At 52.7% G+C, this 23745-nt stretch overlaps 2 protein-coding genes across 2 annotated transcripts in view; both read right to left on the bottom strand.

The window, feature by feature from the left end:
• Positions 1 to 3175, bottom strand: part of LOC105025156 (WD repeat-containing protein 70) — a 41007-nt gene extending 37832 nt beyond the window's left edge. Inside the window, exons 1-7 of the mRNA XM_010895659.4 lie at positions 3072 to 3175; positions 2498 to 2551; positions 2305 to 2388; positions 2155 to 2224; positions 1845 to 2037; positions 963 to 1022; positions 477 to 610 (exon numbers count right to left, since the gene is read on the bottom strand). Coding sequence (XP_010893961.3) covers positions 477 to 610; positions 963 to 1022; positions 1845 to 2037; positions 2155 to 2224; positions 2305 to 2388; positions 2498 to 2551; positions 3072 to 3153 — 677 coding nt within the window. The 5' untranslated portion in view covers positions 3154 to 3175. The remainder of the gene's footprint in view (positions 1 to 476; positions 611 to 962; positions 1023 to 1844; positions 2038 to 2154; positions 2225 to 2304; positions 2389 to 2497; positions 2552 to 3071) is intronic.
• Positions 3176 to 4677: 1502 nt separating this feature from the next.
• Positions 4678 to 22499, bottom strand: cplane1 (ciliogenesis and planar polarity effector 1). Its single transcript, XM_029125221.2, has 43 exons — positions 21941 to 22499; positions 21676 to 21811; positions 21465 to 21584; positions 21130 to 21362; positions 20916 to 21022; positions 20651 to 20807; positions 20420 to 20523; positions 20133 to 20315; positions 19305 to 19557; positions 18967 to 19143; positions 18104 to 18879; positions 17790 to 17980; positions 17627 to 17707; positions 17384 to 17548; positions 17126 to 17293; positions 16788 to 17019; positions 16568 to 16698; positions 16244 to 16461; positions 15945 to 16109; positions 15645 to 15786; positions 15459 to 15568; positions 15188 to 15340; positions 14962 to 15073; positions 14492 to 14843; positions 13410 to 14400; positions 13136 to 13290; positions 12489 to 12840; positions 12325 to 12383; positions 11019 to 11244; positions 9409 to 10932; positions 9089 to 9293; positions 8771 to 8997; positions 8583 to 8673; positions 8306 to 8491; positions 7303 to 7362; positions 6888 to 6921; positions 6645 to 6776; positions 6381 to 6561; positions 6238 to 6293; positions 5945 to 6112; positions 5675 to 5835; positions 5442 to 5546; positions 4678 to 5338 (listed from the first exon to the last, which is right to left on the bottom strand). The coding sequence occupies exons 1-43, from the start codon at positions 22019 to 22021 to the stop codon at positions 5034 to 5036; spliced, it is 9765 nt and encodes a 3254-aa protein (XP_028981054.2). The 5' UTR covers positions 22022 to 22499; the 3' UTR covers positions 4678 to 5033.
• Positions 22500 to 23745: the final 1246 nt, after the last annotated feature.

The following is a 23745-nucleotide window of genomic DNA, read 5'->3' on the forward strand; positions in this document are numbered from 1 at the left end:
CGGGGACTACCTAAACCCAACACACCTGGTCTTCCAGGTCGGTGACTACCTAAACCCAACACACCTGGTCTTCCAGGTCGGGGATTACCTAAACCCAACACACCTGGTCTTCCAGGTCGTTGACTACCTAAACCCAACACACCTGGTCTTCCAGGTCGGTGACTACTTAAACCCAACACACCTGGTCTTCCAGGTCGGTGACTACTTAAACCCAACACACCTGGTCTTCCAGGTCGGTGACTACCTAAACCCAACACACCTGGTCTTCCAGGTCGGTGACTACCTAAACCCAACACACCTGGTCTTCCAGGTCGGTGACTACCTAAACCCAACCCACCTGGTCTTCCAGGTCGGTGACTACTTAAACCCAACACACCTGGTCTTCCAGGTCGGTGACTACCTAAACCCAACACACCTGATCTTCCAGGTCAGTGAAAACAAAAACTTAGTGCCAGGTCTTAGTGCCGGACACTCACCATTCACAGGGCTGTATTGTTCTGAAGGCGTTCAAAGCTGCATCCATCCCAGCAAAGTCCCAGAAGCGCACGTCAAAGTCGTAGCCACCCGTAACCAGGCGGGCTCCGGAGGGGTCCAAAGCCAGGGCAGACACCTGAGGGGGAAGATAGATTTAAGCAGGTTCCTCCACCTGCCAGGGGCATCAAACACGACCAACACATTCCAGCTCCTAGGCTACTAGTACACCTTCAAACCATCCAAGGAACACTGACTCAGCTTAAAGCACAATGGAAATACTTGGCTGTGTGGGCACTAGCTAGCCTTTTAATGAGTCCTGAGAACGGTAAACTGAGAAGTATGCTAATTAAAGGGTGCTATGTTCTAAACGTGCTCACAAACGCAATAAGTAACAATGAGCAGTTTGGAATGCACTTCGGAAAGGTGTTATAAAATCCTGATTGATAATCGGGGGAAGTTTAATCAGTGGCAAGGAGAAAAATGCTTACGGATTTGCAGCCGTGCTGGAGCGTGATCTCATGAGTGTCTGGAATCTTCTTCAGTGGATTCTGAGAGGGAGCAGAGAGGAAGACTATGATACAAGTGAGGTCGTTGATGGTGGTGGGATGCCTGGCAATCAGTCCTGCACAATATTACAGCTTTAATGAGCTGTATGATAGGTTACGGCCTAGTGTTCTAACAGAGCTGTGTACACTAGCCACACCTGCAACCAATGGGAGGGCTACACTGCGCCTGACAGCCGTGTATTTACCACAGATCGACCCCTCACTGGCTACAATCCATTATATAGGCTTGCGGCAGCGTCATATCACACCTGCACTGAGATGTTAACAGTGTGCAGGGTGTCTGGACTATATCAACCATTGTGCACACAAAGAAAAGAGACATTTACTACTATTTTTGAGAGAGAATGTGGAAGAGAGAAAACGTTTTTGATGAGAAAACCACATGGAAAAGTGTCTTTAGGCAGTACATTTCAGTGGCCTGCATTTATTAGGGTTGGTGTGGGAAAGCCAACTCAAGCATTCAATGCTTCTGTGTATAGTAATAGTACATCCAGAGTGCACTTGGCTGGTGAATTGTGTAAAATGGAACAATAAAGCAAGTCTCTGGAAATGCTAAGCCTGTGCTGCCCTCTGGTGGTGCAGCAATAAAAACTAGAAAATAATTACAGTAGGCGGCATTCAGGTCTGTAAATTGTGTTGTAGACCAAAACGTATGAAGAAATTTGCCTTGCTCAGGTAAAATCACTAGTCACAGACACACATACAGGTTTGAGAACAGTACGGGGATAGATGTTTTCACCACAAATACGTCTATTTGACATTTGTAGTCTTTTCCTTGTGTAATGGGAACAGAAATACACTCACGTCATCATCATCATCCTGTACATCCTCATCGTCATCATCCTCTTCAACGTCAGCTGTGCTTCCTCTGTACCCAGGCGGTAGCGGGGGACCCACTAAGTCATCATCCTCATCCAGACCAGTTGACTGTTTGGGCACTGGGGGGCCGATGAGCTCTGAATCTGAGTCACTGCTACTACTGCTCTCCTTCTTCCTCCTGGATACAGTGGGACAGTCCAATGGCTTTCAAATTCAGCCAATCACATTTTGTCTTACTTTCAGCATGGGAAAGACATCAATCTATTAGGATTGGTTGTGTTTGCTTGTGTGTCACCTTGGTGCCGGAGCGGGAGGTCTGTCTCTTTGTTGGGAGTTCTCCCCAGTTTCCTCCTTCTGCCTTCCCTCTGAAAAAGACAAATGGGAGGTTAGACACCACCAACACCACGGAACTGGGCTGGAAGACACAGAGCTGCTCATCACTCACCCAACACCTGCTGACTCCTTTCTATTGCTGTTCTTCGGGTCTGCTCAAAGATGGCATCCAGGTCAAAGGTGCGAGCTTTCTTTCCTTGAGTGATGAGGGAAAGGTTTGTATAAACATGTTGTACCCACCTTTGAAATTAGATTTAAATGTATATTGTTGACATCAGGTTATATGGGAGGAGAGTAAATCTTACCAAAGCCAGAGAAACCCATGACAGAGGCCATATCGCCATCACTCTGGTCTGACGCTAAAAGACGGGAAAAGTTTAAGTACAGTACTGTAGATTTATTCAGCACGTTGTCAACTTGAAATAGATATCTACAGTTGTCAATCCAAGGACTAACCAAACATCTGTGTTTATACACTGATAAGATGCGGTTGTAGAGAGTGAGTAATATTTAAACTATCAACTACCCTCTGCTACAGTAACTTTTTACCTACTACTGCTGCGTATTGTGTGTATATTAGGTTTCACGAGAACACACACAGGTTAAGCTGAGTTACTTTCCAGATCTGAAACACGTTTAATTCAAAAAACTTTTCAGATTGCAGTATCCATTGAAATACTGACTATATATAGCCACTAGCCAGAAATGCTGTTGTAGTGGCTAGCTGAGTTAGCTACCAGCATAGCTAGTAATACTAGGATGATTCCGCGAACTGTTTTTATTAAGCACACAGAAAAAGCATGGTTGCTGGAAACATTGACTGACTTCAAGCAATAATGTAGCTAATCATAACACAGCTCATAACAACGTAAAACGTACCATGTCCCGTTTTGTTAGGATCCATGTTTTGAAAGTTACTTAAACTATGACCCCGGAAGCTACTTCGGTATTTCAAGCGCATAAATGACTGCCACCTAGTGGCCATTTCTTTGTTACAGACACATTTGTTCACTTCATTGCAGTATTAAAGTAATGCCAAAATGCTGTATCTTAAAAGAAGCATGTCATGTTACACATCAGTGTTTATCAAAAACATGCAATGCACCAAGACTACATTTTAAACATGTATATTTTTCTTGAGTGGAAATTAACATCAGCTGGTCATGTACCTACAACCCCTTATCCAAAAAATGTGGGACACTGCATAAAATACAAATAAAAACAGAATGCAATGATGAGCAAATCATTTATCCCATTATTTCAATGCAAATAGTACAAAGACAACATATCAATTGTTAAAATGTTCTTGTTTTTGTAAATTTGATGCCAGCAAAACGTGAGATGGGACAGGGGCATGTTTACCACTGTTGCATCCCCTCTTTCAACAATGCTCTGTAAGCGTTTTGGAACTGAGAGCAATTGCCGTAGTTTTTCAAATGTATTCCCATTCTTGCTTGATATAGGATTGCAGCTGCTCAACATTTCGATGTCTCCTTTTGTTTTTTCATAATGACGTTTTCAATGGGTGACATGTCTGGACTGCAGGCAAGCCAGTTTAGCACAGCTGGTCTTTTACTATGGAGCCATGCTGTTGTAATACATACAGAATGTGGTTTGGCATATGTTGCTCCAAAACATGTATGTTTTGTTCAGCTTTAATAGTGCCTTCACAAAGGTGCAAGTCACCCATGACATGTGTGCACAAATGCGCCCCCATACCATCATGGATGCTGGCTTTTGAATTGTGTGCTGATAACAAGCTGAATGGTCCCTCTCCTCTTTAGCCTGGAGGACACGGCGTCTATGGTTCCCAAAAATAATTTCAGATTTTGCTTCGTCAGACCACAAGACAGTTTTCCACCTCGTCTCAGTCCATCTTAAATGAGCTTGGACCCAGAGAAGGCATCAGTGTTTCTAGATCCTGTATATGTAAGGCTTCTTTGCACGGTTGAGTTTTAACTTGCATTTGTGGATGCAGCGAGGTATTGTGTCCACAGACAATGGGTTTTGGGAGTGTTCTGAACCCATGCAGTGATGTCCACTACAGAATCGTGTCCGTTTTTAATGCAGTGCCGCCTGAGGGCCCGATTTTTTGGTTTTTCTCCATGTTTGTCCCTTGCATACAGAGATTTCTCCGGATTCTCTGAATCTTTAAATGTGTACCATAGATTTTCAGATCTCCAAACTCTTTGGAATTTTACATTGAGGAAGGTAATTCTTAAAATGTTGCACTATTTGCCCACATGGTGTACATATCCTCTCTGGGATGCTCTTTTTATATCCATTCATGTTACTGACCTGTTGCCAATTGACCTGATTAGTTATTTTTTAAAACGTGTTTGCATCAAATTCAAAGTGGGCATACATTTTTCAAGAAACAATAACATTTCTCAGTTTCAACATTTGATATGTTGTCTTTGTCCTAATTTCTATTGAATTTAGGGTTTAAATGATTTGCACATCATTGCATTCTGCCTTTATTTATTTTACACAGCATGCCAACTGTATTGGAAACATGGTTGTATATGAACAATAATAAATATAAAAGGAATTTAAGAAATGCAGCAAAAGAAAATAACACACAAAGTCATTCAGAAAAGATGTGGCTGGAGTAAAGACAATATTGTGATGCTGATTCTCTGGTACAAGCTGCTATCAAAGACATGACGAGACAGAATTATGTTACAGACTGAACTCTACATGCTACGTTGAACAGTTGAAACGCTTCAAAGTAAATATCCCAGTATATAGGCACATAAATGGTTTTAATGTGTTCCTCGTCCTCGCTCATCATGATAGGAGCTGCTGCAAATTGACAAATGTAATGATGCCTTCAGCCAGTCAGATGGACCCTTCTGCAGCCACAATGCTTTCAATCGCAGCCCAGTCTAGTTTGCTTAGAATACTTCCGGTGCTTTCTGACAGGGTGTCTGGGAAGTCCATCCCTTCTCTCCCAGCGCTGGCATCTGCCCCGGCATCTGCCCCATCCCGGCACTCTGTTCCCTCGAGCCCCAGCAACCTGCGGATCTCCGGTGGGGGGTTCCATGGGCTCACCACCTCCTCCTCCCTCTCCTCGGTCTCCCTCTGCTCTCTCGCTCCTCCACCTCTCCGTCCAGGAGGGGACTGGCTCATTTCCCGTCTCTGCTCTACGGGGGGAACAGGAGTACAAATTGTAATCTATAATAACTGAACATGGCAGGTAAGACTTGTCAAAGGCGTAGTCGAAATGCCATGTGGGGGGTTTCTAACCTGGCCGGGTGGGTGTCTTAGGTCCAGTCACACTCCTGCCCCTCGGGGATGTGATCATGCCCCTCCGGGTCACCTGAGAGAGACGGTCCCCTGGCAGAGCACTCGCTAACACCCAAGAGACAGACCCACTTGTCAGTCATTCAGACAGAAATCCTACCAAACGTGAATACGATCCCAGTTCACCATATTACCTAGATTTTTCAGAACACTTTGGAGATAGACAATGCCCTAACCTGGTCTGTGTAGTCCCAGTCTGACACTCAGTGTCTCCTGCCCCCCTGAGGACACAGGCATTCTCAGGGCCCGTGGTATCGCCCCTGGGGAGGAGCGGGCTCTACCCGCCTGGGATTTGGGACTGGTCCTCTCCTTCCCTCCTACAGACAGGCTACGACCCCTGGAAGATCACAGAAGGGCAAGGGACATCCACCCAACCAGAACCATTTAGGTGTCAGCCACATCCATGGAAACAGAAAGGCAGTATGACCCAGCCAGAGGAGGCGTACCTGGGGCTGCTCCCGGCAGTCTGGCCAGGAAGGGGTCGTGTGGAGGTGGAGGGTAGGGTCAGTGTTCGGTTGGCGTTAGCGGGAAGAGTCAGTGGGGTGGTGAGAAGGTCTGCGATCAGACTGCAGGCATCGCGGGCCCTCTGATTGTGGTGTTCCAGCAGGATCATCCTGACAGTCAAAACACACAACGTCAGCACGCAGGCACGCACACACACGCACGCACACAGCATCAGCACGCACGCGCACGCACACCATTCTGATACTTGGAACAATATATTGGTAGGTGTGCGTACTTGTCCTTCTCTTCCTTGATTTTCTTACTGATGTTTATGTCTTTGGAAGTTGGTTTCTGTAGAAACAAAGAAACAGTGATGTGAATGAAGGCCCTGGGAACATTCCAGAACACAAAGCAGATGTTCCCTGAAGCGCATCTCACCAGTGCAGCCGGGGCTGAGAACGGCTTCCGCTCCCCCTGCCTCTGCTCCTCCTTCTGTCTGCGGTACTCGACCAGTCGCTCCCTCTGTTTCCTTCTCATCCAAACCCTCAGTTCTCTCCTCTCCTCCTCCGCTTTCGACCCCCGCTGTCCCGCCATGCCGGTCTCCTGCTGGTCCAACCTGCTGCCAATCACAAGCAAGTCATTGCCGAAAGCCAATAAGAGTGCCTGGGGCTATCCCACCCAGAAGTGGAGCGGGTTTACTACCTGTTGAGGCGGGCAGCTTGTGTGTGGGACAGCCCGAGGGCCGTGGGGGAGATGCCTCCCTCCCTCACCAACTCCCCCAAAATGTCCGCCACATCACTCAGCCCACTGAGACCCAGAGTCTCGTCTGCCCACCTGAGTACAAGATGGAGGGCATGAATAGGACTTCCACTCACACAGAGGGGAACATATAACAGCAAAAATATAGCATCAAGTTAAATGATCACAGCTGGTTTTCAGACTTACTTTCCCGGCTGTCCGTCCATGCTTTCCGTAAAATCTGCAAGAGAAAAACATCATCAGTCCGCTTACTGTGGACAATGTCACATCTGATTAACGCAGGAAGAAAGCGGTGCAACTGTTCAGTGTCTGAACACAAGTCAAACTGGAGACGTAAGAGCTCTCTCCCAAACGATCTGCCACTGGGTAAAAAACAGCATGTTTAGATGAATACAAAAGTTAGATGAGTCTGCCCTCAAAAGGATGTCCCACACAGCTACCTTAATGTCCCCATAATAATAAAAGTACATTGTACACAGAGCTTTCAGCTTTGCGGCCTATCCTACATACGGAGTCGTGACCAGTACAGAGGAACATGACAGCGCTGGGCGAGGACCAGGTGTGTGTCTTCTCTCACAGTGTGTGTTGAGACGGCTCTTACCTTGACCGAGCTCCGTCACACGCTGCTCTGCTTCCGGTCGAACGGGAGACCGCCCCTGGCCTGCCACACAACACACAGGTCACATTCAACCACAGACAGGAGGCCTCCAACCGCACCCAACACACATAAAACCCAGCCGATACAATGTCCGGCTCAGACGACAGCGTCGCGCAAGAACGCGCCCGGTTCTGGGGCAGCTGGACACTAGAGTTACACCTGCGGTGATTCAGTAACACGAGTGTTCGGCGGTACTCTCTGGAAACCGGAGACGGACCACCTTTTACCGCCTCCTGGCCCACTACGGGGGAATTAAAGGGACTACAGTTACGCTGACATCACTGACACTCACATGTCAGCTCCCTAGTGAGAGGTTCCTATCGGATCCCATGACCAGGGTGGAATCTGAGCATTAACAATGACAATATGAATGTACGTTTCATTGGAAGTGAATGTGTCTAGATAATGAGAACAACAGAAACATCTCTGTTTAGATGATCTCTCTGTAGGTTGTGCTCTAATGACCATAGGAACTTTTATGATGACCATATGGCATGGGGGTTACTGTCTTGGAAACCTGATCTTTGCTATGTAGAAATGCCCTTAATGTATAGGCTAGCTGGCAACCAACATTACAGTGAGAAGAAGAACGTTCACCGAATGACATCTGTGCTGCAATTTTCCAATAAACGTGAGCAAACTTCTCCCTCGATTTGATACGGGTTCTACATTATTTGACCACTATAAGAAACACCGGTGACTTATCCACCGTGCCGTGACCGCTCGTTTCATAGCCAGACGGCGACGATGTTAAGAATGAGCTCATGGATATATTCCCCCAATTACAAAGCCGGCTTGCCGTTGCCTAGTGGATGGCCCATATACTGCTGAAGCGCGGTGGGGTTATTTCAGCACACAGCCTCTCCTCTCTCGGTGAAAGCTGGAATGCCGTAAAATGGATGCAATAAACAATGAGACAGGAGTGCTTGGGAGGGCCGGCGTCCACCTGTTGGTGTGAGTGGGTGCAGAGAAGAGGTGTTCCGGATGGCAGGGGCGGGGGGTGAGAGGGGCTGTTTCACACCTCCAGGAGGTTGGCTGACTAACGGACCGTGGCCTACTTCCTCCTCCTGCTCCTTCTTTTCCTCTCTCAGCTCAGTGCCAAGGTGCTCGGAGAGACCTGGTCTCCACCCTTCTACAAAGGACAAGACAGAGTTAGGGGGCCGGTTTGGGAGTTGTCCGGGGCAGGGGTTTGGTCTGTCGGAGGGCTTTATTGTAGCTCTGACCTCGCGGTGAGATGGCCAGAGTGACAGTCTTGTTCAGCAGTGTTCTTCTCACCAACACGTCAGGAGCCAGAGTCTCAATAGTGCTCACCAGCTAGAAGGGACATACATCACGTCATGTTGACCGGCCAAACATCAGACAGGCAAAGGGGAAACGAGGAGTACAAATGTGAAAGAGAAAGGGACTTTACCAGTCGGGTGTTTGCGAACTCTCTCTCCATGTGATCCGCGATGTCCTGTAAGGCTGCGAGCTGGACGTCCATCTCGGACAGACGTGCGGTCACTTGGATCCCGCGAGGGGCCCCCGGAGTCCTGGTCCCCAGGGGTCGGCCTGGGCTTCTGTCCTGCAGCAGGCGGAGCGTCTCCGGGTCTCCGCTGGGCTCAGGACGGGCTGACGGAGGGGACGACACAGAGAAGCCTGGAGGACGTATTACAGACAAGGACAGATCATAGACTGGAACCCCACCGCCACTTAAGCCGGGTGGATAGGCGTTTCCCACTCGGGCTACCTGGCGGGGCTGGGCGCGGGTCCACCCCCGGACTGGTGCCTGCAGTGACGGAGGCAGCCAGCAGGTGGAGCTGTGCGTAGGTCGGGGGAGAGGGCGGAACAGGGGCGGCGTCCTGGTCCACTGGTTCGGGGCACGACGGCAACTCCTGCAACAGAGCGTCGTCCTCCAGATCGATCACGCTGATGAACTGGCGACCCGGCACATCCTGAGGCAGAGAGAGACCAGCCGGCGCAGTGATTAAAGGTGAAAAATAGGATGAATGGTCTCTGCTGGTGGACTGAACATCTTCCATTAGGGCTGTCAACGAAAGGTCCTCTCACCGCGTTCCTCCCTGCCGGAGTCGCCCCAGGGTTCCCTGAGGCCGGGACGAGAGGTTCTCCGGGGAACCGCAGATTCAGGAACAGCTCAGGGGGGAGGGCGGCAGGTCTCGAAGCGGCGGAAGCGACAGCAGTTTGGGCAAACGCATCTTCAGCTGAGTGAGGAGTGGGGTCTGTGTTGGTGCAGGCGTCATGGCTCTCTGGGGGTCTTTTGTGCGTGGAGGCAAAGGCATGGAGCTCAGCCGTTGTGGACCAATATCTGTCCACCAGTCCCTGACCCGTCAGCTTGGAGTCAAAGGTGCCCAGGGGGAAGACTAAGTCCTCACCAGGAGCTGAATCAGCAGGCTCCTCCTTACTGGACTCTTGAGGGGGTATGATGGACTCCTCCGGTCTGAACGTGACCTCCTTCCTCTCTCCCTCTCTCCTCGACCTCTCCTCTCTCCGCTTCCCCCTCTTGCTGGAGAGGGTGACGGTGGAGGGCGTTGCACGGGTGTGGTTCTGTGCCTGTGTCCCCACTCTGAGGAGTTGGAGCCTGGACTCCGTCCCGCCCCGTTGTCCTCTGGCCCAGCCCATTAGCTCCTCTGGGGGGATGAGACGCGGCAAAGGAGCCTGGCGGGTGGCGTGGGGCAACACCATCCTCGGAGGCTCCAGGCCTCCCTGTAGTAGCTGTAGTCTGGGCTGGTGGCCAGCGGCTACCGGGAAGATGGTCAGTGGTATTGAGGACAGGGGCAGGGGGATGTGGGGGATTTGGGGACGCGGGTCGGGGTGGAAGCGGAGGAGGGGGAGGCCATGAACAGGCGGAGGTCTGTGTGCCGGGAGGGCCAGGGGATGGTGAACCGGCTCATCCCTTCTAGGAGCCTCCACCCGGGTCCTGGGGGCCCGGTCGGGGGGGTGTTGGGGGGCGTACTGTGCCAGATTGAGGGACGACGTCGGAGCGGTGGACTCTCTCTCCCTTCTCTGAGCAGCGGGGTCGTACTGGCTGGGGTTGAGGTGGGGGGGCGGCGTAGTGCTGGGCCTCCTCTCAGGCAAGGGGGCCCAGGCTTCACGTACGGGGCCCGTATCGCTGGGCCGGCCCTGGGACAGCAGAGGGGGCAGCTGAAGCAGCTTCAGTCCTGAGCTGTAGGGAGCGGCGTGTGGCGGGCCACCACCAGGGGGCAGTATGACAGGGACACTGAAGGCGGTCTGTGTCGGCTCCACAGTGGTCAGCAGGCCGTGAGAGGACGAGATCAGCATCCTGGGTGCCCCCTGGATATCTCTGGACGGCTCATGACGGATGGTTAAAGGCTGCATTTCCTGAATTTGTGGTTGGTCCGCGGTTCTGTCTCGCCCGGGATGGGGCTCCGAGGCCAGGCTCGCCCGAGCTGAGGTCTGGGGAGCTGGTACGCCGGCCTGGGACTGGGGGAAGAGGGACGTGTCGTTCTGGGACGGAATCATATTGGGGTGAGGGGGGGGCGCATTGCTCTGTGAGAGGTTGACAAACGACGCCCCCACCACCTGCATCAGACTCATGAAATTGACCTGCTGCAACTGATGAGAGGAAGCACAGTCACGGAACACGTTGTTGCCACGACAACACACACTCTACATACACGTTTCTATTGCCACATATTAACCTGGACAAGTTTGAACAGCTCATCCTGCAGCAGCTGTCTGACCGGGTCAGTCTGGGCAGGCAAGGCGTGGCCGGAAGCGGAGGCAGGAAGAGGGGTAGTATTGACGTTGCTCTGGGCCGGTGCTACGTTAGGGTCACAGGCTGCTGTCTGAGCCCCAGCCTGAGGTCCTGCCCTGGGGATGGGCCGGGGTCTGGCCTGGGGAGAGCTGGCGGATCCTGGACCGTCACTGAAAGGCATGAGGTGAAACGGAAACACAAGTGAATGTCACAAAGGCTGCTTTTCATGTCAGCGATCCAAAGTACCCTCGCCAAATCTGTCCCACAACAACAATGGAAAATAATAATTTGGGGGGGGTTGCGGTTGGTGGGTGTCCCTTTGGTTGATGCCTGGCAATGTGGGTGGATTGATTTCCTGCTTGTTGGGCCCTGTCCGGGGCCTCCCCCGGGTAGGGCCACAGTGTTGCCGGACCCCCCCGTCTCAGTTCCAAGGTGTTACGCTGCTATATTATTGTGCTGGGGGATATGAGGAATGCGATTTTCTAACTTTTCTCAGTCTCCTCCAGTTTTACATTTTAGGAGATGAGGTCCTGGTCCACACCTGCGGAGTACCTGGTTTGGGTGGCCCGTTGCTGTCCTTGTCCACCTGGTCATACTTTTGACCTAGTCTAGAATCAAATAGACTCTGGATTTAGCCCAGAGAAAAAATATATTATTCCAATTGGACTCTTAATATCTCACCCGGCACAGCCAGAAGAGGACTGGTCACCCCTCTGAGCCTGGGTCCTCTCTAGGTTTCTTCCTAAAATTCGGCCTTCTTAGGGAGTTTTTCCTAGCCACTGAAATTCAACACTACTGTTGTTTGCTCCATGGGGTTTAAGGCCGGGTGTTTCTGTAAAGCACTTTGTGACAACTGCTGTTGTAAAAAGGGCTTTATAAATAAATGTGATTGATTGATTGAAAAAGTAAACAGCGTTTTGGGGGTTTTGGGCTCACTCATTTCTTATCAGTTCTTAGGGAACCATGAGACAGGAGACGGTTCACCATAGTCTCTACAACACACACGACCGGTCATGTAAATAATATACATCGTCAAACTATTTCAAAGGCCCGGCACAGAAAACAGGTGCTGTAGTAACTGGCTGCTCCAATCCCGTGTCTGTAATACCACACTGTGGCTTCAGTTTACCATCAGTAGTAATAGTATCCTACCAACTCACCTCAGACAACACGCCATTGTTGCCATTGGCACTGATGTCAAATACTAAATAACTACATTTTCCCCTGTGTTTCTTCCAGTCATTACTCACTGTGAGTTCACACTGTCCTCTACTCTCTCTGAGCACTGCAGGTCATCTAGTGTTAAGGCCTGGGGAGGAGACAGGACAGACACACTTAGAGATGTTTTAACCAAACATTAAAGCCAGGAACCAAGAGAAATGCTACTGGTGTGTTTCTGATGGGCACAGCGCACCTGGTGTTGGGGGCTCGGTGTCTGACGGGGGCTCGGTGTCTGGCGGGGGCTCGCTGTCTGGCGGGGGCTCGCTGTCTGGCGGGGGCTCGGGGTCTGACGGGGGCTCGCTGTCTGGCGGGGGCTCGGGGTCTGACGGGGGCAGTTGATGTGGACGCAGATGTTGGGGACCGCCAAAGAGTCTGACGACCTTGAGACCTCATCACAATTGCTGTCATCTCCTTCATTTTCAGGAGAAAGGTCTAGCTTGTCTGGGAAGTCTGTCACACCGCTCCCAGGGTTAAAGGTAAATCCTTCATGGTCACGTGAGGTCTCCAGGGATGTCTCTGGCTCCAGGCCCTCAGTCTCTGACTCACTGGAGAATAAGAGAGATATTAAGATCCCACCTTATCCAGAAGAAAATTATATAACCCACTCCCTTTCTTTCACACTATCACTCCCTTTCTTTCACACACTCACTCCCTTTCTTTCACACACTCACTCCCTTTCTTTCACTCTCACTCCTTTTCTTTCACTCTCACTCCTTTTCTTTCACTCTCACTCCTTTTCTTTCACTCTCACTCCTTTTCTTTCACACTCTCTCCCACACACTCTCTCCCACACACTCTCTCCCACACACTCTCTCCCACACGCATGCCTCTGTCACTCACTCAGACAGCTGGCAGTGCTGTGGGTCTGGTTCTGGCACAGTAACAGGTGTGTCAGCTGACCCAGGATAACCAGTATCCACACTACTCTCTCTCTCCATCTTCCAGCCCATCTCAGGCTGCAGCACCGGAGCCACAGTCCACTGCCTGTCCCGAACCTGGGGGGAGACGGGGATGATCATAAAGGACATTCAGTGGAGGTTCTGGTCTCTGGGGATTTGGCTTATTTAGTCCGCCATATTACTACTTCATAGAGAGTCATGATGCCTGTGGTCACCTGTAGGTGTCTGCTGTAGCAGTCCTTCCCCAGCAGGGCAGTGGTGTACCTGCTCTCCAACATGCTGAGGGCTGTGAGCACTGCAGGAGCCGACACCTTGACCCGGATCACCGGCCCACCCCTCCCTCTGTCCACCCCTCCCCTGCCTGCCCCCCTCTCCTTCCCCTGGCCCCTGTGTCCCAGGAGCACCCTCTTATCAGCCCAGCGCACCATCCACTCCAGCAGCCGGGCCAGACCAGGAAACCGGGCCTCCAGTTGGGGATCCAGCTCACACTGAAGCTCCACATCCTCCGCGGAAGCCGGGGACCCGAAGGCCCAGCGCTCGGATGGCTGCTCCCAGGGGACCGTGCTCTGACTGGGACTACACTCAGAGCCAAGCTGGCCTCTTTGAGGTGTGGCTCCTGGAGTCAGGCCCGCCCTTATTCTGACGCCGAACAAGCCCTGCTGCTTGGCAGGGCCGAGCCCAGGGAGAGACAGGGCGCTGGCAGACCCGCTGGGTCTGGACGTGGGAAGCTCACCGCGGAGGAACGTAGCGGGCGGTTCCAGCGTGGAAACAAGGTCTGGCTTGAAGCACCTCCCGGCTCGGAACACGGGGGAATCAACCCCCCCTGGCCTCCGGGTCACGTGACGTCCGTCTCTCTGGCGGCGGCGCAGGGTGGTGAGAACATCGAACGTGAGGGAGTGAAGCTCCTTCTCTCTCAGCTGGCCACAGAAGGACCTGAGCAGGGGAGGGTCACAGTCCGGGTCCGGGCCGTCCTTCTCCAACACGAAGCTAAAGAAGAGCTCCAGGAAACTCAGGTACTCCTCATCCTCCAGCTCGAACTCCCAGGTTCCCACCACGGGCAGAGCCGGGCAGGGGCCGTCCCCCGCAGCGGGGTCATGGGCAGGGCCGGCACGGTTCCGGCCCCCCTCCCGGGCCCTCTGATCCGTTGGGACTTCTCTCTTTCCGGGCTTGTCGGCTACGTCTGGCAACTTCGCTGTCTTGCTGCCGCTGAAAACATAACGGGTAACTGAAAGATATGTTGTAGATGAAAAGATTTTCCGATGTAGCTCACCAATCTAAGCCTCGGGGGCCAGCCTACCTGTGACGAGGCCTGCTGAGGAGGTCAGAGGAGAGAGCCTCGGAGTTGTCCGTGGTGTTCTCCGCCGTGTCTCCCTCGCTACACAGTGGGGGGCTCCCGCAGTCGGTCACGGTGCTGTTGCTCAGGCTGGTACCCAGGGAGAACCTCCCAAGCGTGGCCGCAGCCCCCTGGTCTGCTCCCCCCCTCTCCTCCTCCTCCTCCCACTCCCACAGATAGAGCTCCGTGGGAGCCAGGTGCCTGGCCAGACGCTTCAGGTTCTTCCTCCTCCGGCCGAGTCGCTCCTGCATCAAAATCGCCAACGTCTCCTCCCCCTCCTCCTTCTCCCTGCTCTTCTGGCTGTCATGTCTCGACGCTGGAAGCCAGAGAGAAAAATAGAGAGGGGAGAGGACTGTAAAAATGGGGATGAGACATTTGCGATACATTCTGATTTTTGAAGCGGGAAGCTGAAGCCCAGAGACGGCGGTAACTACCTGGGACAGGACATGACCTCAGTCTCTGCAGCAATGAGTTGTACTTCTCCCTCAGAGGAACCCTGACTGACTCCTCCCCCTCGGGGAAGACCCTCACCAGAGACTCTGCCACCTGGAGACAGACAACATCCTGGCGTCAGACACACCCAGCCATGTGTGCGAGGACCGGGCGGGGACTGAACAGGAAGGCCTGCGTGTGAGCGAGGCGAGAGCGGCTGGGGTTTACCAGGGGTCCGGGGGGCAACTCAGACACCAGGCTGAGGATGATGTCCTGGAGTATCTCCTCAGCGTTCAGGAAGCGGGAGAAGGGTAGGTAACGACAGGTCCAGCGAAGAACCTCCTGGCCCGCAGCTGTCACCTCCCCGTCACCTGCAGGGACCTGCGGGGTTGAAACACACACGCCAACACGTTGCTGACCGGCTACGGAACGATAGAGGACAACACACGCATGCGCACAAACACACACACACACACTAAAAAACAGCTTTGCGTTGTACCTGGGCATTTTTCCCACAGTTCCTTGCGGCCTGATACGTCCGGCAAGACATCGAGAGCTTGTCCCTGACATGGAGCATCCAGCAGAGGCCACACAGCTCTCTGAAGCAGACTGGCAGAAAGCTCTGGAATTAGGCTACGATTCAAAGGTTGACAGAACATGAGACCAACAGCAGACAGTGTCTTACTGATAGTTTGAATGGTGACAGAGTCCAGGTTTCCATCTCCACTGGGTCCCAGCCCGAAGAATCCACGGCGGTTCACAAACTTCAACAGGCCCCCCGGAAAGGAGTCAGCCTCCCGCTGCCGCCGGAAGTACTTCTGATGGATCTGAAGACCAAACGCCAAATTAGCCACAGATGTCGGCATCACGAAAGTGACTGTCAGAGAGTTCTACAGTTGGGGGGGGGGGGTGTGTACAGATAGGAGGGGGTGGAGCCTGGGGAGGGGGGTGGGGTCTAGGGAAGAGGGACGGCAGGGTGAGGAACCTTTTGTTGGAGGCGTCGGGAGCGTCGCAGACGGCTGAGGTACCACTGGGCAGCGGGGCGGGAGCAGCGGGCAGACCTCAGGAGGAGCAGCGCCCCCTGGAGGAGCCCTGACACCCTGTGACGGGACGCCTCCTCCAACTGTTGCCCCAACGCCCCAGACAGGTCCTAGGTATAGGGAACACTGTATTTACAACCCCTTCCTGTAAAAAGGACACCCCAAGATTCAACATCCGTTATTAGATATTGAAGTTTTTCTACGGTGATCCGTGGTCTCAGCGCCCGGGTGTCCTCCGTGGTACCTGCGTGTTGGCTGCAGGCTGGGGACAGTAGAGCGGGGGGGCGGGCAGATACAGCCCCAGGGGCACCAGGGCGGGGAGACCGGAGGCCAGGTCTTTGGCCGAGTCCAGCAGAGCTCCCAGGGGCTGAGACAACACATCAACCCCGGCCATGACAGATGCCTTCAGGATCTCCTGCACCGAACCCTGCAACAACTCCGTGTCCTCCCCCTCCAGAGAGTCTGACGGGGGGGAAGGTAAGAATGATGAGCGAGGCGAGGACAAAAAGCCCAGACGGAGAGAGGAGAGGAGGCAGACTGCACTGTCACACAGCCAGGTGCAACACACCTGTGAAGCTCTTGTAGCTCTCCTTGTCTTCTTCAGCCCCAGGCTTCCTGCCCAGTAGACGTTCCAGCTGACTCTGAAAGATGCTCCCAGGCTCAAGGGCCGCTGGTAACTGTAGTTCTCTCCACCTGAGCCTGAGGCGGCAACAGACGGCCATTAGAAAACAAACAGAGGTGCGGTGTGGTGAAACGGTGAGTGCATACAGATGCTTAACCCCACTGACCCGGTGAAGTCATAGTGCTCGGTGCAGTAGGTTTTGTAGGCCAGGCCCAGGGAGGCCGCCGTCTTCCAGTCCCCCAGACGATGGGCCAGCCAGGTGGCCTCAGGAAGCAGCCCCCCCTGAAGCAGCAGGTCCTGGGCATAGCCCACCGTCCACACCCCTGACAGCTGCTGGGCCCGTACCGCCCCCGACACCCCCTCCTGGCACAGGGGTACCAGACGTCCAACGCCCGGGGCTGGGGGAGCGGACACACAGGTTAACACACCGGCCTGTAGAGACAAACACTGACATGTGTGCGCGCGTGCGTGTGTGTGTGTGTGTGTTGAGGGAGAGGTTCTTACAATGAGGCAGGTGTATGGGGGGCAGTACGTCCACACTGTGGGGGGGCAGGATGAGAAGGGGCTGGTTGGTGAAATAGGAGGCCATGAAGCGGCCCAGGGTCTGGACTACGGCACAGGCAGCCTCAGGGTGGATATCGGCGGGCAGCCAGGAGACAGGTTCAGCCTCATCTACAACCAACACACGACCGCTTCAGCTGATACAGACAACATGATATTAACCCCACGTCCCTCCAGCCTCAGGGACTACCGCCAACATACCGGTGCTGCGGTGCGGGTCGTCCCTGTGCGGTCCGGCCCGGTGGAGTAAAACACGGGCCATGTGGTCGCCAAGCGCCTGGGCTTCTTTCAGACAGTACCTGAACAGCAGGCCGTACAGCAGAGACAGACAAAGACGCGTCTCAGCGAACGCACTCCGAGGCCCGCCTGGAATGACAGGAGGTGAAGCGTTTGGTTAGCGACTGTTCCTCAAACACCGCACACCGACCGCACCATCCCTCTCACCTCTCTCTCTCTCCGCCCACAGCTCCGCCCTCCAAACCTGGGCGCTCTCCGGGTAGGAACCAAGCAGGAAGTGCTCTTCCCCTGGGTAACCAAAACACAGTTTGAATCGTCGCGTACCGTGTCGCATCAGTGTACAGAAGTCCGACACCCGCCCAGCTCCTACCCGTGTAGCTCCGCAGAACGGGCCCATCCCCCAGCCTGTCTCCCACCCGCTGCAGCGCTGCCTGGATCTGGGACAGGACGACAGACACGCGGCCACGCTCTTCCTCCCGGCCCGGAGCTCTCCGGCGGTACTTCAGCTCCTCCCAGCGCTGTAGGGCGTGTCTGTACACCTCACGCCACACTCCCCGCAGCCTGGAGGAGAACCACGTCAGAGCAATAGGACGCAGATCAGACTGAAGGAACCCAAAATGGCCGCTGGTGTTGACTGATCACACACGCTCTCATGGACGCACATTTGCGCTAGAGAATGACTACCTGCTGGAGGGCCTCTGGGAGGTGTCCCGTTGTCCTGGTCCGGAAACCCCTCCCTCCTCCTCCTCCTCCTCCTCCTCCTCTTGCAGGAAAGGCACACAGTAGACATCTGTGAAGGAGGATTTCTGCTGGAGGCCGTACGTGTGGTCCAGACTTTTGGAGGTCAGCTGCAGAAGGAGCAGGGCTGTTGACAGGGTCTGGGAGGAGGGCTCGGAGCCAGTCTGACCAGGGGGCGAGGAGAGGAGCAGGCCCACTAGCTGTTGGGTGAGCTCCACCACCACGCCCAAGCAGCTCCTTCCCCCCGTGAGAGGGCTATCCCAGGGGAGGAACGAGAGAAGAGTCCTGAGGAAAAGGAGGAGGTGGGAGGAGAAGGGAACAGCAGTCTTCTTTTTTCTCCTCCCCGCGCGGGAGCTGGGGACGGAGGTCATACGGAGGAGAGCGGCGAAACGTACAGCACAGCAGACTGCGTACCTCAGCAGGGCCTCTCTCTGCTCCACGGCACCACCTAGTGACACGCCGAGGGCCCACGCTGTCAGCAGGCTGCCTTGGACCCCCCGGAGCTCAGGAGGGAAGGCTCGGGGTCTCCTCTCGGAGTCCACAGAGGTAGCATTAGGGTCAGGTGGAGGACTGGGGTCAGGAGGACAGGTGTCAGGGTCAACCGGGGTGTCGGAGAGGGCATGCAGGGTGTCAAACATGGAGGCGAACAACAGCCGACCCCCGTCCTCCGCATGCGACCCAGGAGGCGGTCCTTCGAGATCCGAGTCGTCGTCGAACAGAGCCTGAGGAAGCATGACAAACAACCCCTAAATGGATTTAACAGAAACCATGACCCAGGAGACGGGACCAGTGTGTGTCAGTCAGCTGACCTGAACTCTCTGGACCAGCTCCCCGGTGTCTCCAAGGCCTCCCCGGTCCTGTAGGAAGAGAGGCAGGGTGGACGCAGCTGCCGGGGTTGGGACCGGTGTGAGCCTGGCTCTCAGCTCCTGCAGACTGCTCCCAGGCTTCAGACAGGACATGGACTCCAGCCACTCCCTGGCGCAGGGCTGAAACAGGAGTGGGAGGACGTGAATCCAGGTCAAAAGGAACAGCAGACATCAGACCACACAGAGTGACACGCGCAGTCAGAGGAGGTGGCCAAAGCGGAGATGTGAAGGCGTGAAAGGGAGCGGTCTAAAATCCAAACCCAGGCGGGGCCACCTCTCACCTGTATTCTCTCCAGAGCCCTGCTGGCCTCCTCCAGGCCTCGGGAGGCGTGGCGGAGCAGAGCCCCGAGGAGGGCGCCGGGGGCGGGCGGCTCCGGGACCCGCAGCACCGTGGCCACGTAGCCGTCGGACACGATGAGGTAGGGCAGCCGGGGGTGCCAGGTCACAGAGTAGCGCTGCCGCAGGGTGTCCCGCGCGGACTGACTGGAGCTGGACAGGGGGTCAACCCCGGCCGCGCCCGCAGAGACTGGAGGTCTGAGGACGGGCGACGAGGAGGAGAGAAGCGGTCGGAGGAGAGTGACAGGAGACGAGTAAGCTTATTATTAGTATTGCCTATGACACCAGAACAACACTTCATCATTCCCCAGTATGGCACGGTAGTACAGTCACATGCAGACAACAGGCATGTAAGTCAAGGTAGAAAGGATCTGCAGACACGTCAGTGATTTAACTGGATTTCAAGTGCCATCAAGCCGGTGAGAACGTTGAGTTACGGCCTAGTAGAAGTGTGTTGTGCAGAATATCAAGACCAGAATGTGCTCGTCCCTGAAGTACTTACATGAGAACAATGACACAATGACCATGTTGGAAGAGAAGAGAGAGAGAGACAGATGACTCCAGATGACAGAGAAGAAAGGAATCGAGAATAAAAGCAGTAATGGATCTAGACACATGGAAAATAATCCAGAGTGAGTTTTGGAAAAGCCCTGTTGGAAAGAATAACAATCCACAGGCGGACTGCTGATGACAAAGCATCTCCAACTGACGGAGAAACATAAACCAGAACATTTTGGACGATCAAAACCGTGTGGAAACCCTGCCACGCTCACCTATAGGTGACTAATGGATGCAGGGGCAGGAAGTGGGCCGGTCCAAAGTCCACGTTACACCCCGATGTAGACAGAGAGAGCAGCGCCCCCAGACGAACCAGCATGAGGAAGGAGCCCCTCTTCAGCACACAGGCCAGGTGGAGGCCTCCAGCAGCCCAGCTCACACCGCCCACCCAGTAGGACCTGCGGGACAAGGGAAGGGTCATCACTAACACACCCAGGTGGGTGCTACCCCTCCGTGCTGTTCTCCCAACGCTAGTCACGTAGCACGCTGTGCTGACACATACCTCATGTACCTGGCAGGGACGTTGGCATTCCTGTTGCCGCACCCCCCCAGTCCGCTGGACACAGTCACAAAGTTCTGGGTGCTCACAAACAGAACCTGGGTAGCCTGAAGACACACAGGGAGCCGACACGAACGGCGGGCTAGTCACAGATTGCGGCAGATTTGCGTTTCTTTTTTCGACCGGATGACTTGGTCACTTAGTGGAATGTCATGAGGACACGCGTGCTCTTACCCTGGGGTCTCTCTGGTTCAGGACTACGGCTAACAGCAGGCCCTCGGGGGAGAATGCCCCCACCAGCGCCCCTCTGGACTTCACCGGGCGACAGGGTGGGGTGAGGCGGGACATGGCGTACGTCTTGGTGACCCAATGTACCCTGTACCCAACAGGACTGCAGGGAAACAGACCACGCAATGAAAGCTGTGAATCACGACAGTGAAAGTACAGAGCCCTTGACCTGGAGCACTCTTTCCCTGGAGCACTCTTTCCCAACACTCACCTGACACTGGTCTTCTGGCCTTCCTCCCATTGGATCTTCAGGAAAGTGACACAGAGCTCCACGCCCACGGTGAAAACAAACGCAGACAGGCAGACATCCCCCACTGCCTGATAGAGAGAGAGAAACGAGGAGGTCAAAAAACGTCAAAGACAGGAAGGAGAAACGAGGGCATGGTCGGAACGTTTGCCACCAGATCATTACGATCCCAACTCACCTCCCCCTTGATGAAGATGCTGTGTGGCGACGTCTCCTTGTCCGTTAGGGACGGCAGAGAGATGTGGTCAGGATGTTGTATCTGAGCCCAGCGCCCTCTGGCAGGGCCGTCGCGCAGGCCTGCCAGGTCCCGCACATCCACACACTCCCACAGGAACACCTGCCCAGTCACAGACAGCAGCAACGCCCGCATCCCATCCGCAGAAACCCCTAAAGAAAGGCGCACGCCAGAACCTGTATACACACACAGACACACATGTGTGCAGTAAGAACATGGAGCTGTTTAGGCAAGCTTGAAAATGGCTCGTTCTGGTACTGGTCTAAGCACATACAGACCTTGGGCCACACTGATGAGCTGAGCTACTGTAGGAACAGCTGATGCCGTTTTTAACAAGTCTTTGTCCCTGTTCCATAGAAACATCTCTCCTGAGACCAGCAATCCTGCAAGCCACACACCTACAAATGGAAAGAAATCATGGGAATGAGGATTGCTGCCGTGTCCATGGAATGAAATGGTGTTGAAATGAGAAGGAACCCGAAAGTGTACCGTTCTGGGATGCAGCCATTGTTACTACCCTGGGGAGCATAGTGTGCAGCTTGGGGGTCTTCTTCTTGGTCCGCCCAGAGACCATGTTGATCTCACTGATCCTCTTGTCATCCAGTAGGAAAACAGACTCATTCTCCTGGAAAAAGCAAGCAAAGCACAAAATGCATAAATAATACGTGTTTTTAATAGTTAATTGTACGTTCATTGTCTGCAATCATACATTGCTAATATCCACACATAAATGTCAATATATCAGTGCCCTCACCAATCCGAGCCAACAGAACCGTGGCCATGGTTTCTTTCGTTTGATGCTGGACGACAACACAACCTCCAGCTTCAGTTCCATTTAATCAGTAATATTATTCACGTAAACCCCCTTTAAGGTCGATGGGGATTTCATCGACAATCATCTCACTGTCAGCTCGAGTTGGTGCTTCATAATGGTATTGGTAGGGACTAGCTAAACGAAATTGGGAAAATAATGCACAACTTCACATCGATCGGACAGTAACATGTAAAACAAAAATGATAACACAACGCTGATTTAGCTTCTGTCTAGGTAGCTTTTTATGCTAATGTGGCGTCCACAGCAACAAGCCCGGGTTGGCTAGCTATGCTGTTCGTTAACGTTAGCGGATGCTAACAACAACAACAAAGAAAACTAGTGGCATTTCATTTTAAATATCATGAATATCAATCAAATATTATTCTTGTTTATGATCACTGCAATAGTGTGAACTACTGAAATAATGACAATTCATACTTTTAATACTATAATATCGAAATATTTCAAATTTCCCTCCGCTTCCTGAGTAGGGAAAGAGTTTCCCATGATCCTAAGTCCGAGTGACGCTAAGGCGTTGCCTTGGAGCTGCCTTGGAAAGGGAGGTAAAGTTAGTTTTGTAATGGACATTTAGTGGATATTCGTTTTCTCTAGTCAATAGCTGTGAAGTGAAGCATTCCATGACTATGAAAATGACAGATTTTGAATCTGGATAGGATGGGCAAAAGAAACAAAAACATAATAGTATCTTATTTATACACGATATTGATTTATTCAGATCTGTAAAAACAGGACATAAACTCCATATGTCCATAAGCAAAGCGACATCAATTAATATAAAAACATAGCCTAAAGCTCGTTGATTAAACAATTGCAGCTTCTTAATTTCCCTTTGAACTCTTTAGGAGTGTTTAGTCGTCACAAGCAACTTAGAAGCGCATACAGAGGTGAACACACAGAGAGTGTGCAACTGTGAAACTGAGTATGCGTTTATCCAGAGGCGATTCTAGAGCATTTAAGGGTGCTCAGCCCCTAATGAGAATGTGACACGGATACAGTGCCTTGCAAAAGTGTTAAACCCTCTTGCTAAATCAATAATTTCACTGGATAACTATTTATTTATAATTATGCAAAATATAGAATAAATGAAAAAAAAGAATGTAACTTTCTTCATGAACTACCAGCATCAAATTAAAGGATAATGAAGCCAACAATAAATGAATCATAAATAAACATTGTTTTAACATTGGCTCAACGCACCCCAAAACCCAACCCAGCTTAACCTAAGGAACATTCTCACTTAACCATTCTCTCCCCTTTTGGCTTAAAACATCTCTGCAGATGATTCTTTCTACATTGGGAAAATGAAGCTGTGTTGCCTCACCTTGAGGGTGGCAAATATATCACTCTCTATTGACTCTCTCAAGCACCTCCTTCTCAACTGACATCACAGCCAGGTGCTGGAGTCTGCTTTGCCCCATGGTCCTCCTGAGCCATTTATGGAGCAGACGCAAGGCACTAAAAGTCCATTCACAGCTACAGCTGCTAACTGGTATAGTCAAGGCAACCTGAATAACAGCTTTCAGTGAAGGGAACATATCAGAGTCCAGCAGGTTGTATACTGGGAGCATGTATTGAACAGCACCAGCCTTTCTTGCGCCTCAGACAGTTTTTGGCAACCATCACTTCCTCTGTCTTCAGGTCAATATGGTAATGTAGTGCCAGTTCTGACAAATAAGGCTCAGACAAGAAGTGTCTGAATTCCATTAAATAATTCTTCATTTACA

Source organism: Esox lucius, chromosome 14 (genome assembly GCF_011004845.1).
Source record: "Esox lucius isolate fEsoLuc1 chromosome 14, fEsoLuc1.pri, whole genome shotgun sequence".
NCBI classification, from domain to species: Eukaryota; Metazoa; Chordata; class Actinopteri; order Esociformes; family Esocidae; genus Esox; species Esox lucius.

Bases quoted from the DNA above. Each gene is read 5' to 3' on its own strand.
- cplane1 (XM_029125221.2), bottom strand. From the start codon at position 22,021: ATGGAACTGAAGCTGGAGGTTGTGTTGTCGTCCAGCATCAAACGAAAG. The intron at 21,023-21,129 runs GTGAGTTGGGAT...TCTCTCTATCAG, and splicing joins GCATCTTCATCAAGGGGGAG to GCAGTGGGGGATGTCTGCCT. The intron at 14,844-14,961 runs GTAGTTACCGCC...TCTGGCTTCCAG, and splicing joins GAGGTCATGTCCTGTCCCAG to CGTCGAGACATGACAGCCAG.